Source organism: Schistocerca gregaria, chromosome 5 (genome assembly GCF_023897955.1).
Source record: "Schistocerca gregaria isolate iqSchGreg1 chromosome 5, iqSchGreg1.2, whole genome shotgun sequence".
In the NCBI taxonomy this organism is placed as follows: domain Eukaryota; kingdom Metazoa; phylum Arthropoda; class Insecta; order Orthoptera; family Acrididae; genus Schistocerca; species Schistocerca gregaria.
The window spans coordinates 310263905-310289800 of NC_064924.1; the positions used below are offsets into that span (position 1 = coordinate 310263905).

The following is a 25896-nucleotide window of genomic DNA, read 5'->3' on the forward strand; positions in this document are numbered from 1 at the left end:
CCACGAGCAATTAACATAATAAATTTGTTCTCCTACACGTAAAGCTTCACCGAACGAGGTGGCGCAGTGGTTAGCACACTGGACTCGCATTCGGGAGGACGACGGTTCAATCCTGTCTCCAGCCATCTTGATTTAGGTTTTCCGTGATTTCCCTAAATCGTTTCAGGCAAATGCCGGGATGGCTCCTTTGAAAGGGCACTGCCGATTTCCTTCCCTAACCCGAGCTTGCGCTCCGTCTCTAATGACCTCGTTGTCGACGGGACGTTAAACACTAACCACCACCACCACACGTAAAGCTTCATCACATGACTCAAACACTTTTTATATAAGGCCGTCAAAATTTTCCCAGATTTTGATGACGTAAAGACATTTCCATATATTGCCAGGTACTAATCCACCGTTTTTCGACTCATCGATCCAAGATTTTCATTTACATTTCCTTTTCTTGTCTTTCATAAGAATATTTTTAGACGCAATATACCGAGCGTTATTTAGGTTCATTTACAGTGTAATTAACAAAAAAACTGAAAATAAAACAAAATGTTTCCGCATATCGTCTTGATTTCAAGGCCCTCGGATCACCGCTCTTTACTGATTTTTTCCCTCTTCTATCTATCTGTTTCTCCCACATTTTACGTCATCACTTCTGTGTGGATGTCGCGTGATAACTTTCAAATTCTTCAGATGAAAACTTCACTTTTTTTTCCTAATGGTTACCAGTTCCAAAGGGCTGAGCTGCCCTACCGACTTCCATTGCGCCAACTGCTATCTGCGAACTATATAACGTAAATCGCTCATCCATGACCCGACCCGAGCCAAAAATATTATTTTTTTCTAAACTTTTGGCCCGCGGTTCTAGGCACTTCAGTCCGAATCCTTGCGGCCGCTTCGGTCGGAGGTTCGAATCCTGCTTCGGACATGGATTTGTGTGATCTCCTTAGGTTAGTTAGGTTTAAGTAGTTCTAAGTCTAGGGGACTGATGATCTCATATGTTAAGTCCCATAGTGCTTGAGCCATTTTTCCTGTCAGAGATATCACAGTTCATAGTAACTGACGGAAAGTTATCGAGTAAAGCAGAAATGATTTCTGGCGTTCCCCAAGGTAGTGTTACAGGCCCTCTGCTGTTCCTTATCTTTATAAACTATTTAGGAGGCAATATGAGGAGCCCTCTTAGGTTGTTTGCACACGATGCTGTCATTTGTCTTCTATTAAAGTCATCAGAAGATCGAAACCAAATTGCAAACCGATTTAGAAAAGATGTATATATGGTGCGAAAATTGGCAATTGACTCTAAATAATGAAAACTGTGAGATGATCCATATGAGTGCTAAGGGGAATCCGTTAAACTTTGCTTACACGATAAATCAATCAAATCTAAAGGCTGTAAATTCAACTAAATATCTGGAAATTACAATTACGAACAACTTAAATTGGAAAGAACACACAGAAAAAGTGATGAAGGCGAACCAATGACTGGATTTATAGGCAGAACACATAGAAATGGATTAGATCTACTAAAGAGACTCCCTAAACTACGCTTGTCCGACCTCTTGTGGACTACTGCTGTGTGGTATTGGATCCTTACTAGATAGTATTAACCGAGAAGATCGAGCAAGTTTAAATAAGAGCAACACGTTTTGCATTATCGAGAAATAGAAGGGAGAATTTCACGGCCATGATACAGAATTTGGGGTGGACATCGCTAGAAAAAAATTGTTTCTCATTCCGGCGGAACCCTCTCACGAAATTGCAGCCACCACCTTTCCCCCCGAATGCGAAAACTTTTTGTTGACGTCGACGTACATAGGGAGAAACGATCATCACAATAAAATAAGGGAAATCAGAGCTCGCACGGAAACGTATAGACGTTCATTTTCTGCAGGTGCTATTCGAGAGTGGAATAACACAGATTTATTGCGAAGGTGGTTCGATGAACCCTCTTCCAGGCACTGACGTGTGATTTGCAGCGTAGCCATATAGAAGCAGATGTAAGTAAAAAACATTCAGAGTTTTACATTTGTTGATGGCTGCTTTTTCTACTTCTGTCAACTTTATTGACTTAATTGTGGTACTGATTTATTAACTGGATTTCGTTATATATCTTCTTCTACAGCTACATTTGCACATTTTCGTTATAGTCCTTCCTTTAAAGTTACTTCAGTATTACTCTAGACTTGAACGTAGACACACACCGTTTCGAAGCCGAAAATGCGTACTATCCTGCTAATTCGCGACAATTTGGGACACTTTGTTTTATTAAAAAGACCTTTTTCGTAGCCTTATCATTATAAGTTGGAATTCATTTTTATTAGTACAGTGGATACTAAAAAGCGTTTTTTCGTCAGTTTAGTGTATAATTAATAGACGGCAATATTGTCTCCCACATTATATAAAACAGTCTGATAATGCTCTGATCGATTTTCGACTTCACGCCTGTAGACAATATGTTGGTAGCATTTCACACCTTGTACGTTACACTCTTTAAGAGACAGCCAAGGTGTTTAGCTGGGCGTAACGATAAGGTACGGGGATCTCCTGAATTCTGTCACCGATTGAAATTCCGTCTCGTCTATACCAGAAATATGTTTTTTCGACTATGACGTGTCACAGGCAGTTCAGACATATTTTAACATTTCCATATGCACTTGAGAGTGGCTACAAAACCAAAATCATGATCGTGTAAACTAAATGAACAATTAACAGTCAAATGGCAGAAATTTCTTTCAAAAAAGTTCCGTACTTTGGCAGTGAATTGGTGAATCTAGTGTGGTTCAAATGGCTCTGAGCACTATGGGACTTAACATCTATGGTCATCAGTCCCCGAGAACTTACAACTACTTAAACCTAACTAACATACGGACATCACACAACACCCAGTCATCAAGAGGCAGAGAAAATCCCTGACACCTTCGGGAATCGAACCCGGGAACCCGGGCGTGGGAAGCAAGAACGCAACCGCACGACCACGAGCTGCGGACTCTAGTGTGGTATCATCGCAGTTGAAGTGGAAATGGTAAGGCTAATTATGACCCTAAGTAACTTTTAATTGTTCTTTGATCACGTAGTGCGCTGAATTGTTTTCCGGGACTTGTGGATTCTAAACGTGATGACAGGCTACTTTACCTGTTACTTGGCCTCATAGGACGACGTCGTGAAAGAAATACTACGTTTTGGTAAGAGGAAGTAAAACAACAGATGTCTGCCTGTAGCGACAATTTCAGTGTCAATTCTGGAAAGACTAGATCGCAAGATAATGTCGTTACATGCCACAATAAAGCATTCTAAATGTTCTAAATAAGCAAAAGGTATCGATGAAACCTGAAATAATTAAACCTGTGGTTATTTAGTGATAACATCTTAACATATAACAACAAGCAGGTTTCGGTTGAAGCACAGTAGCTCACAAAGAATACTGTAAGTATTAACATGTGGCATGCTGTATTCTTCTTTGAGGAGATATGAAATGTTATTAACAAAAGAGCATCGACCGATTAAAAAACTGTACTTATTTCATTATCTCAATGGATTGAAATGTCAGAGTTCAGTCATACGTCAAAATACGTGCTTCTTTACATGCTGTCATTTGCAAAGAAGCTTCGTTGCGATATCTTGAATCGTTTATGATATGCAGTGGCTGTTATAACTAGGTGATTCGCAATGCACTCATACAGAAGTGGGTTCGCATGCGATCCTTCAGCGAGACATAAAAATCAATATTTCTAGAACAGAGATATATATCGTGGTGCTCTCAACTTCAAGTACAAATTCAGTATATTTGATACATTTACACACAGCATTGTATGAGCTGACCAATCTCTCAAATGTAAATTGAATTACAGCTTTAATGTTTTACACAGATTTAATTTCACTTTTTGCACACAAGTTTGAACATAATACTAGTGCAGTACTGGGAGGCGGTGTTAATAGCAACGACTGCAGTGGCAGCAGCGAAAGCGAGAGAAACATACATCGTCTGTCCTAGAAGTGGTCGAACCTAGCCCATGCCGCAGGTGCAGCCTGTGCCCCCTCTGTAGAGGAGTAACCAATTGGTCTGGACTCCGACCGCACCTGGACGCACGCTACCTAGTAAGCAAACGGAGCTGGGGAAGGATAGGGGACGGGAGGTGTGGAGAGACCTCAGTAACATGGTCCAGCTTGCGCCACCTGTGACAGCATGAGCCCTGCTGACCGCTCGCATCTCGAATGGCCGGAGGCTCTCGAACTGATGAGTGCACCTCACAACTGCTTAAATAATACCGCCAAACGTTCCTGATTCAGACATAAACAAATTTTTGCTGCATCAGCTCACACACTTAGCCTGCCGACAATAGCGAAGTGTGCTTGCAGTGTTTTCGCAGCTTAATTGTTATTGTTGTAAATATAGCACATCTAATTATTTAAACAAATAGTACTACTTGCACAGACGTCTGACGTGACAGCAAGGTATCAGACACAGTCTGGCCCCATGTACAGGTTGCCGACTACGTCTCGAAACCGTCATGTTGTTTGAGTGCTAAATTGTTGAAACAAAACGTCTCTGCTTCATCAGTAAATAAAAAAAAGTTCCTACATCATGTTTCAAACATTACTTACAGATCTGACGCTGGTGGTGTTTGTTTATAACAACAAAATACAGTAGCCAAATAGTACGACATACAAAAATGAATCACCTTGAATTTGTATGAATTTCCCATCATATTATCACAGCAAAAATATCCAATATTGAATCGGGGATAGGGAAGGGAGTGGTGGAATCCTTTGTCTGTGCTAGAACGATTCATGAAGGAGAAGTATGGTGATGGGAATTCCTTTGTCTGCGCCAAGACTGGTGGGTGGGGGAGAGGTGGCGGTGACCTTGGGAGAAGGAGGGGGTGATAATTCCTTGTCTGTGTCAGGATCTACCGACACTCCCGACTGGCCGAAGTAGAGGGGTATAAAATGCAGACTGGCAATAGCGAGAAAAGTGTCTCTGAGAAAGAGAAATCCGTTAACATCAAATATAAACATAAATGTTTATACGTGGTTTGCCCCGAAGGTAATACACAGCATTTTTTTTTTTCTTCAACAATTCTTTTTTGAACGTAATGAGAATTACACATACGAAATGATGGTGTTTTATTTCCACACCCTATTTTTCCTCGTAATCTCCGTCCCGTTCTATGGCTTTCCTCTAACGCGAAACAAGGGTGAGTATGCCCTGTCAGTACCAATCTTTGTCCTGATAGCGGAGCCAATGCTTCACTGTGTGAATCTCCTTCTCATCGTCCTCAAAATGTCTCCCACGAATGGCATCCTCTAAGGGCCCAAACAAGTGGAAGCCCTAGGGGGCTACGTCAGGTGTCTCAGGCGTGACAGCTGTGAATGGTCTCCCCGACCACTACAAATCGTGGAGCTGCACCGAATCCCCTTCTGATGACGTCACCCTCCTTGCCCTGTGACTAACTGTACTGCTGTCGACAGCAGATGCTCCATAGACTGTTTCTTTCTCTGCAGTGAGAAATTCAATGACGGCACGTTGCTTGTAATGTAAATCACCTACAGACGCCATTTTGAAACTGTCCTTGCAGCTACGCTGTCTGTCGGAAGTGACGCAAGCCTTGCGCGCGCACTGAAGAGACTTCAAATAATTCATACATAACGTTTCACGTTCGTTCCACTGTTTTCGGCTGAGAAAAAAAATGCGGTGCACTACTTTCTGGGCAACTCTTGTATTTGAGTTAAAAACAAGTCTTCGTTAATTCAAATATTCTACATGCAGCTTGTGTACCAGACAGCCTAATGTAGCAGAAGACATTTTATGATAAATGTTAGAAAGCCTTTTCTCAAAGTATTTGTCCGAAGAACATCGTTGTACAGAAGTGAAACATCGATGATAAACAGTTCAAATCAGAAGAGAATATAATCTTTTGAAATGTAGTGCTACAGAAGTATGCTAGAGATTAAATCGATAAATAGCATAACTAACGTAGAGGTACTGAATGGAAATGGGGATAAAATAATTTTTTGGTGCAATCAGAGTGAAAGAAGGGAAACATTGATAAGACCCACCGTGAGGCGTCGACGAAACGTAAGTTTGGTTCTGTAGGAGAGTATAGGGGGGAGGGGGGCAGGTAAAAGTAATCGTAGGAGACCGAGACTTGAATATAGTAAGCAGCTTCAAAAGGATGAAGTTGCAGTAGTTATGCAAAGATGGTGGACAGTATAAGATACACTATTGTGAAGAGCAGTATCAGACCATTCTTCGAAAACAAGAGCATAACGACAACACTGACAGAATTGAGTGAAACTCGGCGCTCCCAGAATACAAACGTCTCAAAAATGAGATCGACAGGAAGTGCAAAATGGCTAAGCAGGGATGGCTAGAGGACAAATGTAAGGATGCAGAGACGCGTATCACTAGGGGTAAGATAGATATTGCATACAGAAAAATTAAAGAGAACTTTGGAGAAAAGAGGAACACTTGCATGAATATCAAGAGCTCAGATGGAAACCCAGTTCTAAGCACAGAAGGGAAACCACAAAGGTGGAAGGAGTATAAAGACGGTCTATACATGGGCGATGTTCTTGAGGACAATATTATAGAAATGGAAGAGAATGTAGATGAAGATGAAATAGGAGATATGACACTGCGTGAAGAGTTTGACAGAGCACTGAAAGACCTAAGTCGAAACAAGGCCCCGGGAGTAGACAACATTCCATTAGAACTACTGACAGCCTTGGGAGAGCCAAGCATAAACAAACTTTAGCATCTAGATCTATGATACAGGCAAAATACCCTCAGACTTCAAGAAGAATAGAATTCCAATCCCAAAGATGGCAGGTGTTGACAGATGTGAAAATTACCGAACTATCAGTTTAATAAGCCACGGCTGCAAAATACTACCACGAATTCTTTACGGATGAATGGAAAAACTGGTAGAAGCCGACCTCAGGGTAAGATCAGTTTGGATTCCGTAGAAATGCTGGAACACATGAGGCAATTCTGACCCTACAACTTATCTTAGAAAATAGATTAAGGAAAGGCAGACCTACGTTTATAGCATTTGTAGACTTAGAGAAAGCTTTTGACAGTGTTGACTGGATTACTCTCTTCCAAATTCTGAAAGTGTCAGGGGTAAAATACAGGCTATTTACAAATTTGTACAAAAACCAGACGGCAGTTATAAGAGTCGAGGGGCATGGAAGGGAAGCAGTGGTTGGGAAGGGAGTGAGACATGGTTATAGCCTATCCCCGATGTTATTCAATCTGTATATTGAGCAAGCAGTAAAGAAAACAAACGAAAAACTCGGAGTAGGAATTAAAATCCCTGGAGAAGAAATAAAATCTTTGAGGTTCGCCGATGACATTGTAATTCTGTCAGATACAGAAAGGACCTGGAAGAGCAGCTGAACGGAATGGACTGTGTCTTGAAAGGAGGATATAATATCAACATCAAGAAAAGCAAACCGAGAATAATGGAATGTAGTCGAATTAAATCGGGTAATTCTGCGGGAATTAGATTAGGAAATGAGACACTTAAAGTAGTAAAGGAGTTTTGCTATTTGGGGAGCAAAATAACTGATGACGGTCGAAGTAGAGAGGATATAAAATGTAGACTGGCAATGGCAAGGAAAGCGTTTCTGTAGAAGAGAAATTTGCTAACATTGAATATAGATTTAAGAGTCAGGAAGTCGTTTCTGAAAGTATTTGTAGGGAGTGTAGCCATGTATGGAGGTGAAACGTGGACGATAAATAGTTTAGACAAGAAGAGGATAGAAACTTTCGAAATGTGGTGCTACAGGAGAATGCTGAAGATTAGATGAGGAGGTATTGAATACTCGTAGAACTGGAGAGAGGCAAAATTTGTGGCACAACTTGACTAGAAGAAGGGTTCGGTTGGTAGGGCATATTCTTAGACATCAAGGGATCACCAATTTAGTATTGGAAGGCAGCGTGGAGAGTAAAAATCGTAGAGGGAGACCAAGAGATGAATACACTAAGCATATTTAGAAGGATGTAGGTTGCAGTAGGTATTGGGAGATGAAAAAGCTTGCACAGGATACAGTAGCATGGAGAGCTGCATCAAGCCAGTCTCTGGACTGAAGACCACAACAAAAACAATAACGCCAACACTAATAAATAAGTATACTAACAAGCTTAGCCGAGCAGGGAGTAGGAAAATTACACGTTTTATGGTGACGGAAAGATAGTTTTGGTTTTTTATAAAGTGAGGACGTTGAAACTAATTGACGGATGTGAGAGTGGTGAATTGACGCTCGTGATCCTTCATATGCGAAGTACTCGCACGCTCTCCGACGTCTGACAAGCATGGCTTACTAGTAAGACTGGCGCTGCGTAAATCAGTAATTGTAAGAATAGCAATATTGACTGAATTGTATATCAACGCTTCTCCCAGCTTACTCTTCTAGCCGCTCTGGATGATCGTAGAGGTGATCCCTTTTCCTGAGATTAAAAACTAGCCAAAGGAGACCAGTGAGAATAAAAGTGTCTTGGGAGCTCATGGGATGTGTGAACATTCCTTTACGTCATATCATTAAATCGTCATTAAAGACGAGTATTATAAAATCCTTTGGCCTTTCAACTGTGGTACCATCGCGGAGAACCCCACAGGGAATTGTGGGCTGCAAAGTAGTGGGACAAAGGTTACCAAAATAAAAATTCTCACCATTGTGGTTGAAAAGAGATAGAACTATCCTGATTTAGCTGGTATCATGAGGATTTTGGTGATTTCATTACAAAATGTAAAACTCAGTGAGCGCAGGCTTTGGCTAGATTGCACCCACTTAAACACAGTTCTACATTATTATCAGAATTAAAGACGATAATTACGGAAAACGTGATCGGTACAGAAAAAGAGCGCAAAGGCAGTTTGTCACCCGCTAGCAGCAAAGTCCGGAGCTGCAAGAGACGTCCAGCCTTTTGTTATGGATGGTCTGAGATGGCAGGTAGGGGAACGTGACACAAACTGTTTCTCTCGCAGACACTCAAGTTCGTTCTCACTTCTGTCTGCCGGAGCGAGGTTTTATATAGACTCTCTAGTATTTTCTCACGTTTCTATTACGTTCTAGTTTGGACTGCTGAACATCTAATAATGCATCTGTTAGTGGAGGCTGCTTTTTTCGAAGCCAAGGAATAAGTCTACTTCGGTAATAAAGAGAAACAGATGGGACTGTTTAGAGACACAGGATGCCTTCACCCTTCCTAGGGGGGTCAAAGCAGGGAAACTACGCAGTATTTTTCTATCCAGTTAGGAGTTTCTCCATGTTGGCTCTTTGTCTTTTCGGCCTTATCTCATCTTGGATAATGAAACTTACTCGAAATTAAATAAATGCCTTACACTTTCCACTCTGGCCACTAAAATGACTTTCTCCATAAAATATTATAACAGGACTCATTTGTGCACCACACATTATAAAAATTTTATTAAAAATATTGATAACATTAGGTTATAGTGTAATGTCACTTTCGTACACATAAATTTGTGCATCATACGTTCTAGCTACCAGTTTCATCCGAGAAATTTATTTTCTGTCAGCTCCAAATCTTTTACAGCTAGTTTTTATCATCTATCAGCAAAACTGAATGAGTTCCTGTTCTGCGTCTGCTAACTGATCAGTCCACAGGCTTTAAAATTGTATTAAATATTGCATTCATTAAGATGTACATCGGAGTGTATTATGTGCTAATCTATTTTCCGGTATCATTAGGATTTGCAGCTTCTATTTCTACTACACACCGCTGGATTCTTTTTTATACCCTCACTTTTCATTCTGTCTCTTAAACTTACGCTAGTCGCTAAATGAAACAACCTCAACTGTGAACTATTTATTACAGTCGTTATTGCTCCATCATTTGCTCCCACGTAACAAATAGTTTCGATAAGTCACTGTAAAATCTTATTCGATTTCAATGTCACTTTCACTTGTTTCTTTTGTGAAATTTCATTTACGGTATTGTATTTTATTAATTTCTTATCCGTATCTGTTTTGCTTGTGAACCACAAAATGTGATTACAAACATATGAAAACGGTTAGTTGCTCTAGAATTAAATTATTTATAGATGTTTTAATGCTTCAAAGACATTTATTAGTTTAATCTTTTCTCTTTGTGCTTAGTTCCCGAATTTTTCGTATTCTGCTAAGCGGTTTGGAGCTTTACAAATTATCATCTCTTTTAGACAATAGTTTCAGGTCGTCTGAAGTTAATAACGTTCGCACTGTTGTATTTCTCTCACTATTTATACCACATGAATTCATGATAATATTCTGACGGAAAAAAAGTCTCAGCACCAAATAATTATTGATTTAGAATAATTAAATATCGGGATTACATTCGTCTAGGTGACACATTTTACTGATTTACGTTATAAGATCACAGGTTGATGTAAGTGTGAGATAAGCCATTGCAAATGTGAAATGGTGGTTATTACTAACCAGTGTAATTGACAGAATGTTGATCCAAGCATTCAGACGTCCATGCATTGTGATGTACAGGTGCCGGATGTAAGGATGTGGGATGGAGTTCCATGCCTGCTGCACCGAGGCTGGTCAATACAGGGACGGTTAATGCTGGTTGTGGATGACGCTAGAGTTGTCGTCCGATGGTGTCCCATACGTGCTCGATTGGAGACATATCTGGCGGTCGAACAGGCCAAGACAACAAGTCGACATCTGTAGAGCATGTGGAGTTACGACAGCGGTTATTGGGCGAGCGTTATCCTCTTGGAAAACACCCTCTGGAATGGTGTTCATGGATGGCGGCACAACAGGTCGAATCACAAGACTGGCGTACAATTTTGCAGTCGGGGTGCGTGGGATAACCAAGAGAGTGCTCCTGCTGTCACCCGAAATCGGACCCGAGACCAACTCCAGCTTGTAGACCCAGTGTGTCTAGCACGCAGACAGGTTGGTTGCAGGCCCTCAACTGGCTTTCTCCTAACTGACACATGCCCAATACTATTAGTGAGCCAGAACCGGCTTTCATCAGAAAACACAACAGACCTCCACCCTGCCCTCCAGTGAGCTCTCGCTTGACACCACTGAAGTCGCAAATGGCGACGGTTTGGGGACAGTGGAACGCACAACATCGTCTATACTCGGGTGAGATGTCGATAACGGCGTGTCTGCCGCCTTAAAGGTATTCTTGACAAACGTCAATTCAACACGAAAAATTTCAAACGTAACTAAAGCTCCCAGCGTGTATTTAAAGCAAACCTGATTTTCATTCTCACAGCGACGCTACTTGCGCCACTCTTATGCGACTGGCGTGAAATTTGAACAGATATCATCTTTCAGATGTAGAAACACAGTTACCCACTTTAGTTTATGTCGTATAACTCCTTCTTGGTGTTGCGATATTTGTTCCGTCAGTCTATGTAGTCAAGGACTTACAATGTGAATTTTCTCCTGTACTTTTCTCAGCTTATGTGCATGAAATCATACGTACGGAATGAAAGCAGAGCAACATGGAAACTAAAAATTCAAAAGACTCACCTGGTACAAAAATAAGCACTTAAGAAGCTATAAGAGTAAAATTTTATCAAATATAACGAAAACCATGTTAATGTCAGGTAGAATATAGTGAAATATTTATAAATGATTCACACATTTAGAGTCTGGAATGTCAGCTTACTCCAATAGCATAGATTTAGAGAAAAACGTACAAAATTATCATAGCATGAAAAAATATACCAAAGGCAAAGTATGAGGATTGAGCTAGGTGTAAGATTATAAAGAAGTATTATGATGACATCTCGTTCAATCGGGCGTACTGCCGGAGGTCTGCGTTTTTCTAACACAACTGTATTCTTCGTATTATACGGGTAGTATACGGGACACGGTCAGCCTTCCGTTCAGTCACAGGAAGCACCTGATGACGACGCCGAGGTACGACGTCAAAACATTGTGTCAGGAAAACGCAAACCACCGGCAGTACACCCGATTCAACGAAAATCGCCGGGAAAGTCTAAGAAATTACAAGTATTATGATGTCAAGTCTATAATAGTGCAAATCAGTGAAACATAAAACAACAACAAATTAATGAGCGCCAGAAATGAGGTTTGTAAGATCTACATTGGGTAAAAACAATAGACCGAATGAGACATGTTAACACCACCTGGAGCGCAAATGAAGATTTGAAAGAATAGTTGCACAAATTGTTTCAATATATACTGAGCGTACCCACAGAGTGTCCACTGTTGCAAAGACTTGTGATAAGTCGACAAATAATTACGAGAGCAGTTCTTCCCTAGTTTTCACAATGATCCTTCATCCGGCCATTGATTCGTGAACGCAAGAAGAAGACGATGAAAAAGTAGAAGAATGATTTGTTTCCTTTCATTATTGGAATTATACCCTTGTAGGGGTCACTAATTAATTGTTACAGCTTCTGTAAAAGTTAACATAATTTCACATTTTCAGAAACGAAATTTATGAAGGTTGTAGCTGCTACAAAGTAGGAAAGAGAATGTTAAACATTTGTTTTGTTTCTGACAGTTGTTGTGGTCGTATCTACGTAGCAAAGCATCTACTAGCTTCCTTTGCCTGGAGAAGCACAATAACTGCGCCCGCCACGACGCACAAACAATTTTTTATTCGCAAGTTTTGTGGTCTCGTGCGTCACCTGGATGTTCTTTGTGTTGCAGTGCCGACGGGAACTACGAGGTGCGCTACAAGTCCAACGTGCTCATCTACCCCAACGGCGAGGTGCTCTGGGTCCCGCCTGCCATCTACCAGGTAATTCTTACCCTGGCAGGTCTCCCCGTGTGGCGAGTGGGTCTGCTTATAAAACAACGACAAGCTTAACCAACACCGAGGAGTCTTAAAACTTAATTTGTAGCCAAGAGATCTGTTATGAGAAGAAAGAAGCTCGGTTATTTTCACTCCCTAGAAGGGGTAATGTAAGGGGAGCTCTGCCCCCGAGTCCAACAAGAGCAGACGCTTCCTTTCCCTCCCGCTTTTCCTTCTTCTTGACATTCTACCTTCTCCACTTTATTATAGGTGTTATACTAAAATATTCGATGCCCGATTCAGCGTATTTTCTCTGGTGTTTACAAGCATATATAGGATTTTGTTTCGTAATGTATAGGGGGCGCCATACTGCAGAACGACTACATACATGCTGTTTCCTCCAACCATCAGTATCAGAAGTTAGCGCCCATTTGTGTCACCGTCATGTAGTGATTTTTACATGGTATGTCCTCTATTTGACTGTACAAATTTCTTTTTCTTGTTTTACTGTGATGACGGCCTAACTTAAAGAAGTCCAATTATACCCAACACTGTTGTACCTGATAAAGGATTAAGGCAGAATACATGACAGTAAAACAAAGTAAACAAATTTTGTACAGCGAAATGTCGGAAATATCATTAAAAATATACTTAGATATTTATTTAAGGTCACTAAAAACCTTGACAATAATCAATGTTGAGAAATGTCACCAAAAACCTTGACAGTAATTAATGTTGAGAACAGCGATTGCATAAGGCTGATGTATAGTGGTAATGTGAATATACCGCGTCGCTTAGGCTCCTTGCTCAGTTGCTTTTGGAAACTTGTTTCTTCTGTCACTGTCAATATCATTCATACATACTATGAAAGTGGACGTATGTATGTTTTTTATGTATGTTCCACATCTCCTCGTAAACCAGTGGTTCGATTGCAACATAACTTGCTACACAACGCTTACTGTCTGGAAAGAACCACTGTGAGGGCAAGAACCACACTCTCCTTGTAGCTCACGACACTCAAATAGCCAGACTACATTCATCCAGTATTTGGGGATGACAGTATTTAGTGACTTCTGACCATCTTTATACGTAATTTCAAGCTCTTACGAGACTTTTTATCGCTGACACCCGCCATGATGAAAGAAAAAAACACATTGTTGCTTAATAACTTTTTGCTGTTCATGCAGCTATTTGCAACACATTTTGTAGACTGTGATAACATATACCATTGAATGTACCTGCAAAAAAGGTATTATTGTACTACATATAGTTCAGTAAATATAGCGTCACAAATATTGACATGCATGTAAAACCACCTTATCAGGCATGACATTTTAATTTATCACTTCTTTACTACTACCTCTATTCACTATACTTTTCACAGACAGTATCCACAAATACCAATGGATGTGTCTGCAAAATTATATTATTGTATGACACAGTTAAAAAAATATGACGTCATAAACACTGAGCTGTGCAAGAACTAAACTGCAGGGCGGAAATCGCTAGAGGATCAGGTGAAATATGTGGACAAGTACGTGTGAAATGTATTATGTATTTCTAAAATAAGCATACACGGAAAAAGCCTTGGAGAAAAAGCTCCTCATATAAATCACTGGATCGATTTCAACCAAAGTTGGTACATGCATTACTTACTATCTGAAAAGGAATACTGTCAGGATAATAACCAGAGATCTTCTATTGGGGTGAGACAATGAGGGAGGAGGCGGTGGACAGACAGGGAAGGGGAAGCAGCACCGCTCAAAGATAGAGACGAGGACGAGGGAGCCACAGAGAGGTGGAGAGGGAAATGGAAGTTAATAGAAAGAGGAGGAGATGAACAGATAGAATGGGGAGGAAGAGATGGACAGAGAGAGGGGGGGGAGGAAGAAATGGACAGAGAAACGAGAGGAGAAGTACAAAGACAGGAAGAAATGAACAGAAATAGGGGGAGGGGTGAAGAGATGGACTCAGTTGGTGGGACATGGACACAGAGGGAAGGAGCAGATGGACAGAAAGGGAAAAGAGAAAATGGACAGAGAGGAGGAGATGTGAAGCAGGTATACACACGGACGGAGAGGAGAAGGAGGGAGAAAGAGATGAGCAGAGGGAGGAGGAAGGAGAAGACGAGCTAATACACACATCAAAAAAAGTTTAGAGACTTCTGGAACCTTTACAGAAAATTGGAATAGAGATAAACATAAACATCATTTCCGCCCTTTTTATTGCTCATAAAAACCACACATTGCATGTTGTACCACCATACAGCGAGTTATTCAGAGGTGGTGGTCCATATTGCTGTACACACCGGTACCCCTAATAGCAAGTAGCACGTTCTCTTGCATTTATGCATGCCTATATTCGTCGTGGCCTACTGGCGTGGTTCAAATGGCTCTGAGCACTATGCGACTTACCTTCTGAGGTCATCAGTAGCCTAGAACTTAGAACTAATTAAACCTAACTAACCTAAGGACATCACACACATCCATGCCCGAGGCAGGATGCGAACCTGCGACCGTAGCGGTCGGTCGGTCCCAGACTTTAGCGCCTAGAACCGGCCGCCAGTGGCATACTATCCACAAGTTCATCAAAGCACTGTTGGTCCAGATTGTCCCACTCCTCAACAGTGATTCGGCATGGATTCCTCAGAGTGGTTGGTGGTTCACGTCGTTCATAAATAGCCCTTTTCAATCCATCCCTGGTATGTGCGATAAGATTCTTGTTTGGAGAACACGCTGGCCACTCTAGTCGAGCGATGTCCTTATCCAGAAGAAAGGGGCGCGAATTGTCCTCCATGAAGATGAATGCCACGCCATTATGCTGCCGACATGGTTGTACTATCGGTCGGAAGATGGCATTCACGTATTGTACATTCGTTACGGCGCCTTCCATGGCCACCAGCGGCGTACGTCGGCCCCACATATTGCCACCCCAAAATATCTCGGAACCTCCACCTTGCTGCACTCGCTGGATAGTGTTCTGGCGTTGCTACTTTGGTATAAACAACTGCATCACCTGCGAATAGATCATTTCTGTATATTGTAAACAGCAACGGTCCTATCACACTGTGGTAGTCCGGATAGTACCTTTACATCTGTCTATTTAGTTCTGTTAAGAGCGACGTGCGGCCGCGGTGGTCTAGCAGTTCTAGGCGCACAGTCCGGAACCGCGCGACTGCTACGGTCGCAGGTTCGAATCCTGCCTCGGGCATGGATATGCGTGAAGTCCTTAGGTTAGTTAGGTTAAAGTAGTTCTAAGTTCTAGGGGACTGATGACCACAGCAGTTGAGTCCCATAGTGCTCAGAGCCATTTGAACCATTTGAACGGGTACAAAAGGCGGTTGGGACGAGGCACCCGCCACGCTGTACCTTTAACGGTCCTACAACACTCCCTTGGGGTTCACGAGAAGTTGATTCTACGCCACAAGATTTCTCACCGTTAATAATTACACGCCTTATTCTGTTTGCTATGAAGCCTTTCATGACGTCACAAATCTGTGCTGATAGTCTGTACGCTACTGTGGCCGTCATTAGGCTACTTTGCGGAACTATAACGAATGCCTTGTGGAACTCAAGAAATAGGACAAAAACTTTGATGCGCGTATTTTCTGCTTTCTGATTCACATGCTCAAGTATAATTTTTAAACATCCTGTTAGATTAAAACCATCTGCTGGGTCGGAACTCTAACCGGTACCTTTGCCTTCAGCAGTCGAGTTCTCAACAGATAAGCTATCCAAGCACTACTACACACTGTTGTACTCCCGCCAGTGCCTCTCCAGATACCCACAAATTTCACAGAAGTTGTCCTGGACACGTTTGCGAATTACTGCGAACTCCTCTACAGAGTGAAAGTTCACACTGAATTGACATAACCGTGTCATGCCCGTTTACAGACGTTCAAAAAAGCTGATCAGATACATGAAGCACAGGGTCTGCAAATTAAGAGACTCCGTCACTTCCACTGGTGTCCAGCATCAAAGCAAAACATGGCAATTTTGCAAGGTTGCGTTTATTTTGCCACAATAACATATAAATAGGTGTCAGTGAAATAGAAAGGAATAAAGAACGTAAACAACTACAACATGCATAACTGCAGACAAAAATGTCCTTCGTCTTTATCTCCTTAACGTATTTGCACACGCATTTCGACAACTGGTTAATGCGCATCGAGTGTGACCACTTTTGGCAGCAATACAGGCCTGACAACGACGGCCTTGCTGTGGATGATGTCATCAATTTTATGCCGAGCCAATAACGCCCATTCTTCCTGGAGAGCTGCGCGCGAGTCTTCGAGAGTGTTTGGTGGATGCTGACGTGATGCAGCCGGTCCCCAAATGCAACCCAGACATGGGCTACGGAAATCAAATCGGGACAGCGAGCAGGCCACGCCATGACCTGCTGCTCTATGAGGGCGAGCATTATCGTCCTTCACTACGAAGTCTGGGCCCAGAGCACCTCGCAATAACCGCAAATGAGATGCCAAGATATTGTCACGCTCCCTGACAGCAGTTAAATCTCGCCGATTCACCCGTACAAGTCCATGAAGAGATGTTCCAGTGGTCAACATAACCCCCGTTCACATAATTAGGGATCCTCCTCGATATCGGTCTCTTTCCACAATGTTTAGGTCCCGAAATCTTGTTCCACGTTCTCTTCAGATCAGAACCCACCAAGGATCAATTTCCAGATCAAATCGGGACTCATCTGTTGGACCGTCCAGGTGGCATGTTGAAGACTCCACTCTAGACGTTCCCTTCTGTGAAGACGTGTCAGAGGTACACATACGGCAGATCTCAGACAATAAAGCCACTCTACCGAAGCTTTCTGTACATAGTTTGCGCCGATACATCGAGTGGATGCTGCGAGGTCAGATGCCAGTTGCCGTGCAGTTCTAAGACGGAACCGTTGTGCCCTTACAGCCGAATAACGGTCCTCTCTTTCTGATGCAACACGTCATCGGCCCTGCCCTGGTCTTCCGAATAAAGTTTCGGTCTCTGTAAACTGTCACTGCATTTGAGAGGGAACCGAACGACTCACAGTAAGTCATCGGACCACATCAGTTTCCGACTGGTTGCTTCCATTCTTCCCGTGGCTGTCCACTGCAGAGATAGTCTATAGGCGTCTTCTCTCTGCCATACTGCACAGTCTACGACTGTGTGCACAGTAAATGTGGATGTGGGACAACCCGGTAATCACTAATCAATAGTTGTCTGTTGATCGGAATGCCATCTTGCGTGCAGAACACAATCTTATGGGCATCTGTTGGCAGATTGTATGCCTATATAGTGAATTAGGCGTAGGATGGGGAAATAGCGGTTCGTTGCTTTAATTTTGTACACCGGACTAGTTTATTTAGTAGCAATTTTAATGGCAAACTTGCATAATAAGTTATTATAAATCACAACGGGCGCTGGAAACGTTGACCATCCATTTCTATGCAGTCGACACGTTTGACGATGTTTCTGGCTACTCTTGTTAGCTTTACACTGTCTGTTTCGTTGATGGCTTTCGTAATGTTTGTATTCAGTTCCTGTAGGGTACGTGGACTGCTCCTATAAACAATATCTTTTAGTTAGCCCCACAGGAAGAGGTCTGGTCTACTAAGATCAGGGGATCGTGGTGGTCACAAACCCTGTCGTAATGATCCTTTCATGAAAAAAATACCGTAGCATCTCCGTAATAAAGTGAGCTGTATGGCAAGTGGCGCTCTCCAGTAGTCAGCCCAATCCTCTTACAGTAATGCTATGAACTGCTGGATAACGTTATAGTACACTCCCAAGATGTGACATCGTCGCGAAAAACCAGGGTAACCCGTATATGTAATAAGTTTCCTTTAATTTAAGTCTATAATCACAATATTTTTGTTTAACCGGTTACCGGTTTCGGTCTTTAATGACCATCATTAGATCTGTTTCATAAAAACAAAGTCCTAATGTACTGCAGCCAAAGTGGCATCGTCAAATGTTAAATGCTGAATCAGCACCAGCATCGTCAAATACATATAAATCACATCACATGCACGAGTCATGTTGTCAGTAATACTACTAGAATTTGACAAGTAAATAAAACAACGTATCACGAATCACTTAACTTCTAATACACTGCAATGTCTGGCGAAGACCTGGCGCAGCACCCCGAAAACGTTCTCCCGAACCGTCCGCTGCCAGCCGCTTCAGCTGACTCAGGAAGGCGCGCCGATCTCCAGTCTGACGGCGTCGCAGTTCGCCCCGGCCAGACCGATGTCGTGGGTTGACTCCCGTTGCTCTCGTGTCGGCCGCGGAGCCACTACACCTCGCTATACTGCGCGGCCCACTGGATTGATGTGGCGACCACACATGCACCGACGCTCAGGGCGGACAAATCACCTTGCGTCCCAGAGCGCGACCGACCAACCGATCGATCCAACCGTCCATGACCATTGCCTGAACCAACTCGAGCAGACTGGCGGCCTAAGACATACACATAAGGAAAGAGCCCATATCATGTAGCTACAATACAGCAGGTCAGCTACTGGAAGTAGTTAATTCCATAAATTATCTTGGAGTACGCATTAGGAGTGATTTAAAATGGAATGATCATATAAAGTTGATCGTCGGTAAAGCAGATGCCAGACTGAGATTCATTGGAAGAATCCTAAGTAAATGCAATCCGAAAACAAAGGAAGTACGTTGCAGTACGCTTGTTCGCCCACTGCTTGAATCTGCTCAGCACTGTGGGATCCGAACCAGATAGGGTTGATAGAAGAGATAGAGAAGATCCAACGGAGAGCAGCGCGCTTCGTTAAAGGATCATTTAGTAATCGCTAAAGCGTTACGGAGATGATAGATAAACTCCAGTGGAAGACTCTGCAGGAGAGACGCTCAGTAGCTCGGTACGGGCTTTTGTTGAAGTTTCGAGAACATACCTTCACCGAGGAGTCAAGCAGTATATTGCTCCCTCCTACGTATATCTCGCGAAGAGACCATGAGGATAAAATCAGAGAGATTAGAGCCCACACAGAGGCATACCAACAACCCTTATTTCTACCAACAATATGAGATAGAAGGGAGAACCGATAGAGGTACTCAAGGTACCCTCCGCCACAGACCGTCAGGTGCTTGCGGAGTATGGATGTAGATGTAGATGTAGATACTAGCACTCCGGACGACAGAGACTGACTGCCCCACGCCGGCCGTGGTGACCGAGCGGTTCTAGGCGTTACAGTCTGGAACCGCGCGACCGCTACGGTCACAGATTCGAACACTGCCTCGGGCGTGGATGTGTGTGATGTCCTTAGGTTGGTTGGGTTTAAGTAGTTCTAAGTTCTAGGGGACTGACGACCTCAGAAGTTAAGTCCCATAGCGCTCGGATCCATTTGAACCGTTTGACTGCCCCACACTGACCCGGCTGACCAACTGACCAGACTCTACGAGACTGACAGACTGACCCCTTGCCGAGCTCATAGCGCCCCTTAAATGCACGTGAACAGGCAACTTTTCCCCTTTCCCACCAGAGCTGCCATTGCCACAGCGACGCCACCGCCAGAAACGGAAGGCGACTGCTGCGGCGAGTTCTTCAAAACAGCAAATTTTAGCACGGCTCAAGTTTCACAGCCCCTGTCGATACCACTCATTACTTGATGAGTATAAAAAGCTAGCTGTGTTTCACAAGAACGATATTTTCTGAATCCTTGGTGACTATGTGTCGATAAATCGTTTCCTTCGAAGTAATTCAGATTGTTCGAACACTGTATATGTCCGAAAGTAGTGATACAGGCCTGTAACTCAGCGTATTACTTCTATTTCCCTTTTTGGGTATTGTTGTGAGACGAGCAATTTTCAAGTCTTTAGGTACGGATGAGGCATCTTTTGTGTTGAACACTCTGTACTTCGAGTCGTCAAATTGCCGCACGAGGTGGGTCCCCCCAGGGCCGCTCCAGACCGCCCGCGGGCCTGCGTGAACACCAGACATGTGCTGGCCGCGCGTGCCGTGGCGTCCTGCGGGAAGAGGCGGGACCGCAGTGCTGCCGCGCCCCTCCCTCCCTGGTGCCTGCTGCGTGCTGCCTCCTGCCTGCTCCCGGGCAGCGCAGGCCCGCCAAATGTCACAGGGGACTCGTTAGCCGCCTGCTGCGTTCTGCTGCGCCGTGTGCGGGTCCCGGCTGCCAGCAGCCACAACCCGTTCGCCCGACGTTCGCTTTCACTTCTCGCCTCCCTTTATACGGTCGCGGATCAAAAGGAAAACGTTCACTTTCCTCGGCAACTCATATACAAAACAATCTGTAAAAGTGTTTTGAAAAGAAAAATTCCTGTCACACACATGTCGACAGTGACTAAGTTTTTCTCCTCGTTGGTGGTTTAGGAGCTTGAAACGAATGTGTGCTTCTGAAAATATAGACTACTCACAAAAATTGAGGTAATTAAGGCCTGATATTTTCAAAATATTCAAAATATGCAATTCTAATGTCCCACAAAAACAGTATGAAAATGCTACTTGACTCGTAAATGGAATAGAAAATACACAACAAAAAAAGTTTTGTGTCACCTCGGTTCCGAGAGTTACGGAACCTGTACAGAAAATTGAAATAAACATCATTTCCGCCCTTTTTATTACTCATGAAAACCAGCTATTGCTTGTTGTACCACCATACAGGGAGACCATCAGAAGTGTTGGTCCAGATTCCTGTACAAACCGGTACCTCTAATACCCAGTAGCACGTCCTCTTGCATTGATACATGCCTGCATTCGTCGTGGCATACTATCCACAAATTCATCAAGGTACTTTTCGTCCAAATTGTCCCACTCCTCAACGGTGAATCGGCGTAGAACCCTCTGAGGGCATGGTGGGTCACGTCGTCCATAAACAGCCCTCTACAATCTATCCCAGGCATGTTCGATGGTGTTCATGTCTGGAGAATGTGCTGGCCACTCTAGTCGAGCGATGTCGTTATCCTGAAGGAAGTCATCCGCAAGATGTGCATGGTGGGGGCTCGAATTATCGTCCATGAAGACGAATGCCTCGCCAATTTGCTGCCGATATGGTTGCACTATTTGTCGGACGATGGTATTCACGTATCGCACAGTCGATACGGCGCCTTGCATGATCACCAGCGGCGTACGTCGGCTCCATATGTAAGTAGGCTGTTTAGGTTTTCTTATTGGTAACGCCACATAGCGCTCTGTATGAAAAATCACTGGCTGTGCTGTGCGCAGTCTGTGGCTGCTTGGCATTGTTGTAATACTCGCCATTGTAGTGTTGGGCAGCGGCAGCTGGATGCTAACAGCGCGTAGCGTTGCGCAGTTGGAGGTGAGCCGCCAGGAGTGGTGGACGTGGGGAGAGAGATGGCGGAGTTTTGAAATTTGTAAGAATTGGTGTCATGAACTGCTATACATATTATGACTAGTGAGGTAAATACATTGTTTGTTCTCTATTAAAATCTTTCATTTGCTAACTATACCTATCAGTAGTTAGTGCCTTCCGTAGTTAGAATCTTTTATTTAGCTGGCAGTAGTGGTGCTCGCTGTATTGCAGTAGTTCGAGTAACGAAGATTTTTTGTGAGGTAAGTGATTTGTTAAAGGTATAGGTTAATGTTAGTCAGGGCCATTCTTTTGTAGGGATTATTGAAAGTCAGATTGCGTTGCGCTAAAAAACTATTGTGTGTCAGTTTAAGCACAGCCTTGTACAATTTTTCTAAGGGGACGTTTCACATATAATGCCACCCCAAAACAGCAGGGGACCTCCACCTTGTTGTATTCGCTGCACAGTATGTCTAAGGCGTTCAAAGCTACCGGGTTGCCTCTGAACTCGTCTCCGACGATTGTCTGGTTGAAGGCATATGCGACACTCATCGGTGAAGAGAATATGATACCAATCCATTCGACATGTTGTTGGGCCCTTCTATACTGCGCTGCATGGTTGCAAACATAGACCTCGCCATGGTCGTCGGGAGTGAAGTTTAGCATCATGCAGCCTATTGCGCACAGTTTGAGTCGTAACACGATTCCTGTGGCTGCACGAAAAGGATTATTCAACAAGGTGACGTTGCTGTCAGGGTTCCTACGAGCCATAATCCGTAGGTAGCGGTCATCCACTGTAATAGTAGCCCTTGGGCGGCCTGAGTGCAGCATGTCATCGACTGTTCCTCTCTGTATTTCCTTCATGTCCGAACAAAATTGCTTTGGTTCACCCCGAGACGCCTGGATACTTTCCTTGTTGAGAACCCTTCCTGTCACAAAGGAACAATGCGGACGCGATCGAACCGAGCTATTGATCGTCTAGGCATGGTTGAACTACAGACAACACGAGCCGTGTACCTCCTTCCTGGTGGAATGACTGAAACTGATCGGCTATCGGACCGCCTCCGACTAACAGGCGCTGCCCATGGATGGTTGGTTACATCTTTGGGCGGATTCAGTGACGTCTCTGAACAGTCAAAGAGACTGCGTCTGTGATACAATATCCATAGTCAATGTCCGTCTTCACGAGTTCTGGCAACTTGGGTGATGAAAACTTTTTTTGATGTGTGTAGCTTCACAACAGAAACACTTTCATAAATTTTGAACAACGAAAAGAAATGGGCCCGCATATACCGTATGGTTATAATAAACTTTCCCTATTCAATACGTTATAGCACGGAAACTAATTACCGTACCAGTACCAAACTTGGTATGGAGTGCATGTTTTCTTTACGTCACAGCGGCACGGTCCATTTCCAACTATGGCCACCAGGTGCCATGATCAGTCATCGTGGCTCATAGTCTCACACACCTTTACTTGTTGACGTGTCAACATGAGCTTGGACAAAGAAGCGGGGAATCATTCGTGAAGCACTATTACCAAAAAATCAGTAATGCTGCAGCTGCACTTCGAGAATATCGCCAGCTGAAAGGATTACGAAAGGGTCGTCTTTCCCCACCGGGTTTGCGGAGCAGGATAAAGAAGTTCTAATCAACTGGAGAACAGTTGCTATGGCAGACAACGCTGCGTGCATTCCCGATCTTCAGGCAGTGCGCGTGCTGTGTTACGACAGTTGAACATCCCGTGGTCCACTATACGGAAGGTGCTTCGAACCATTCTCAAATGGTATCCGTACAATATCCATATCGTACAGCCGGCCGCGGTGGCCGTGCGGTTCTGGCGCTGCAGTCCGGAACCGCGGGACTGCTACAGTCGCAGGTTCGAATCCTGCCTCGGGCATGGGTGTGTGTGATGTCCTTAGGTTAGTTAGGTTTAAGTAGTTCTAAGTTCTAGGGGACTTATGACCTAAGATGTTGAGTCCCATAGTGCTCAGAGACATTTTTGAACCATATCGTACAGCAGCTTGCACCAACTTCGCTCTTCACTTTCTCGCAAGGATTGAAGTCGACGAGGGCTGGCCCTGGAAGTCTATGCACAGACGAAGCTTATTCTTATCTGACGGGTGAGGTGAATACACAGAATTGCTGAGCGTGAGGATCTTCGCCTCCAGACTCTGTGCATGTATGGTGAATGTGTCACCGTATTGTGTGGCTTCACGGCTACGTTCGTCATTGGCCCATTCTTTTTTGAACAGATTGGCACTCAAGGACCAAAGACTTGCACTGTGGCTGGCCAGCGTTACAATACCCGCCCTTCAGGAGAGAGAGGCATTGAACTCAGCAGCGTTCATGCGAATGGAGCCCCACAGCACATCGCTAGTGAACTTCTCGTGCTTCTCCGAACACATTTGGAAACGCCGAATCGTCAGCCGATCGTTTCCAAATGCTCGGCCGGCACGATTACCTGATCTCACTCGTTGTGATCTCTGGCTGTGAGGCTACCTGAAGCACAGGGTTTACCAGGGGACCATTCACACATCTGCTGATCTGAAGCGCAGCGTATCAAGAGAGGTAGCCAGCTTACTAACGAACGTGATTCTTCAGCTGTTGCGAATGCAATCCTGCGGTTTCAGACTCTTCTGAACACTGATAGGCCCCATATTGGAGCCCCTTTTGTAGCAGTAATGGTGTGATGTATCGTAGCAGCACATTAAAAGTGTTTCAGTCAAATTGATTCTTGCTTATTTCTCTTCCACAAGCCCTTGACATTACAGCTACCAAGCTTCGTCCTCGTACGGTAATTAGTTTTCGTGTTATAGCGTGTGAAATATGGAAAGTTTTATTATAATCAGCACTAATACAATAAGTGCAACAGTAGCTCTGACTGCAAACCGAAAGCGCCCAGGTTCGATACCCGACCGATCGGAGATTCTCTCCGCTCGGGGACTGAGTGCTGTGTTGTTCTTATCTTCGTACCATCATAACGGATCGCTTCCATGGCGTAGGGATGCGGATACTGTTTTTTTTCTTTTTTTCCATGCCAATGTAACGTGACTGTTAAAACCACTCGACATAAACGGTTTCTGAAATAACGGATTTTCGCTTCTTTATTCCTATTATTTCCCGATATAAACGTTGATATCGAAAAAAGTTTTGAAAAATTTTACTGAGTTTCAAGATACATTGAATGAGAATACTGAATTAACTAGGCAAATAAAAGAAAACTTGGTCCATCCACAGTTCACTGCTTCTCTCGAAAACTGATAAGTGGTTGAATACGAAAAAAAAATCAACAGTATTCTCCTACTGCTTCTAATTTTTCGCAACTCTGCTCAAAAATCATATTGTAATCGGGAAATATATCCGTATTTGGGCATTACGAACCATTTGTGCTAAAGTGTGAAAACTGAGGTTGATTAACTCTGCTTTTCGTGTTAATTAGTCCGTTTTCAAGGGCTACAGATAAACCCATGTTATGGAGACACAGCAAGCAGATCAGCTACTTTCAGTTCTTATTTTATACTATGAATGAGTTGTTGTTAACTTTTTAATTTATTACTGTTACCATACTTTCCTTTCTCTTTTCCAATTTTATCGAAATAACAGACATGTCTTTAATATTTTAAAGTAAATGGAGCGTTGTACTTCATTCCGACTTTAGTTCGTAAAAACATTTCCACACTATAGATGGTGTCTTTCTGCAATATAAGAGATTTCCGACAACGACAGGGAGAAACTACCGTATAGACGAGGTGTGGGCAAGCCTTGGACGCTCCATGGAAGCATGTCCTTTAAATCACGATACAGGACAGCAGCGACATTACTATCTCAGCAATGCTACACTGCTTCATATGCAAAATGTTGTTGCTCGTTTCTGTCGGAGCTGTTTCTA

At 43.4% G+C, this 25896-nt stretch overlaps 1 protein-coding gene across 1 annotated transcript in view; it reads left to right on the forward strand.

Moving 5' to 3' along the window:
• Nucleotides 1-25896, forward strand: part of LOC126272568 (acetylcholine receptor subunit beta-like 1) — a 795469-nt gene that overhangs the window by 592708 nt on the left and 176865 nt on the right. The window contains exon 5 of the mRNA XM_049975489.1: nt 12646-12736. Within this exon, the coding sequence (XP_049831446.1) occupies nt 12646-12736 (91 nt within the window). The remainder of the gene's footprint in view (nt 1-12645; nt 12737-25896) is intronic.